The 2,391-nt window shown below is 38.9% G+C and overlaps 1 protein-coding gene across 1 annotated transcript; it reads left to right on the top strand.

Moving 5' to 3' along the window:
- Positions 1-852: 852 nt before the first annotated feature.
- Positions 853-2,205, top strand: SARC_14392 (hypothetical protein; the record flags this gene model as incomplete). Its single annotated transcript, XM_014291473.1, has 3 exons — positions 853-1,221; positions 1,729-1,893; positions 2,141-2,205. Coding segments are annotated over exons 1-3 (480 nt in total), but the record flags the coding sequence as incomplete, so codon positions are not given.
- Between the last annotated feature and the right edge of the window lie 186 nt (positions 2,206-2,391).

Below are 2,391 nucleotides of genomic sequence, written 5' to 3'. Positions count from 1 at the left end.
CTGAGGCTCTCGCCTGCGACCACTAAGTTTGTCGCTGTGACTTAGTGGACGCAGGCGAGGATCGCAGTCAAATTAGTGGTCGCAGGCGAGAGCCTCAGACTTAGTGGTCGCAGGCGAGAATCGCAGTCATAGTGGTCGCGAGACCAGGTCGCAGGCATAGTGGCCGCAGTCTTCACAAATCTCACTTTTAAAATGGTCTATGGAGGGTTATATGTGCGCGTATAAGTCTGGAGGTGTATTTCGGGTACATAATATTGACAATGGTTTAAAAGGTACTAGTTGAATATGAGGTACCTGAAATAGTAATACACGTCCAGACGCGCTATATTCTGTCTTTACACGGATTCCGACGCTTTGTTGAACTCGTATCTCGTACTCTTTAGATACAAATGGACGGGTTTGCTTTTCAGGTAATTAGAGCTTTGACCTCTTGTCCTTTGATTGCGACGGATTGAATCGCGCACGTATAAACCTCCATAGTCCATAGACCATTTTTTTTAAAGTATAAAACAAACAAATAATAATAATATGTATATACATTATGTACGTAGGAGTGTTCGATTATCGATATTGTTTTATTTTAAAACAATTACAAAACAACAGAAGAGGCAGAAGGCATAAATCACTGAATCAGAAGGCGGCTTTTGTATGAAAAATATTTCTTTTTAAACCCTACTACGTTTTGGGTTATGTATGTACTGATTTTTGTGTGAAGTACATATAGTACATGACGTCATGACGATAAACGAACAGCTCACGATTTTGGTCTATAAAAAAAAACAAGATTTACGGATAGTTTGTTCATAGAAGGCTATGGGTAGTTCAACAGGGCATACCATTTTGTTGCTGTGGGTTCGCTGTTAATACTTGTCTGTATGTGTGGTTTGATCAACCCTACGCCAGACTCATGCATATAATAATTTTGGTTTGAAGTAGCACTGCGCCTTTAAATATTAAATAAATCTGTGATCATGTTTTCTGCCATCAGAAAGATACGTCAGTTAGTTTTAAACAAGAATACTAGCAAGGTTCTTGAGTGCTCGTACTTACCGCACACGCTGCCACGTGTGCGAGTGGCAAGTTATTCAATCGCCTTTAGTCAAAGCAAATCAGTATATTCCACAACCTCGACAGATAGTATAAAAGTGGATGGTCTATTTGCACCCTTGCTGACACGGGCCACGACATTCGGAGACAGGACCGCGATTCTGGACACAGACGGTATACTATCCGTCGAACTGAATTGTCAATTAGGCTCACATAGGGTAGTTTGTAGTATATTGCTTGCTGAGCATGAATGATAATAAATACAATTTACTTTGTGAAATTCTTAGCAGTTGCCACGTAGGACCAATTTGTTTATTGAATACATGGCCCAACGCTACTGCGACTGTCAATTACACAAGAGTTTGTCAGTTGTTGGTTTACACTGCTTAAGCCAAGTTTGTAAAGGTTTAGAACATATTCTTGTGTAAGTAAGAACAATCTCAATTTTCCACAATGGGCATGTTTTCGCCGTTCTCTATTACAATTTGCTACTTTAGTTGGCCGTTTACCCTACAAAGTAGCTAGATGTGTACAATAAATATAGTATACATGCTGCAGTTTTCAAATACTCGCGTCGTAGTCTGATGTGCTTATTCACAGTGTTCCAGAGATGTATATACAGCCAGAACGGAACTTAAGAATATGTTTTCGTAACTCACATATGGTATGTTCTACATACAGGGGCATACACTTATAGGGATTTGTTGAGAGACTCGGCCGGCTTGTCAAACACCATAATTGACAACGTACACGCACCATTGGAGCAGACCAAAGAACCTACCGTTGCATTCTTGACCCCTAGAGACTACTCATATACAGCAGCGCTATATGGCACATGGTTATCAGGTAGGCGTTGTCCATTTTTGGGCAAGTATCTACTGTACAATACTTCTTTTTATATGTCTCCATACTAGCACAGAGATATATTGATTATTACTACACGACTAGTAGGGTAAAGTATGAAAGAGTTGATTTAGAGTCCACCTTTTGCACAGTTTGTACATTGCAATCTGTGGCTATAATTTTGTTTCTCTCTGGATAGTACTGTATTTATTCACCCTCTTGTTTCGTCATGTTCAATAAAACACCGTAGGAGCCATTGCCGTGCCCCTGTGCACAAGCCATCCAGGTGAAGAGTTGGAATACGTGCTACGGTATGAACGCATGTTTCCGTACGACTTTATATATGTCAGCTAGTGGGAGTATTGATTGGTTCACTGCACTCACATATATTCGCTTTATTAGCAAAGTTAGTAGATATATAAATTATATATATATTTATATATACATATATATATATATATATATAATAACAATTAGAGAATATATATACTATATATATAT

Source organism: Sphaeroforma arctica (assembly GCF_001186125.1).
Source record: "Sphaeroforma arctica JP610 unplaced genomic scaffold supercont1.4570, whole genome shotgun sequence".
Lineage (NCBI taxonomy): Eukaryota > Ichthyosporea > Ichthyophonida > Sphaeroforma > Sphaeroforma arctica.
The sequence above is the reverse complement of the archived record's forward strand: the minus strand, read 5'-3'. Positions and strand labels throughout refer to the sequence as shown.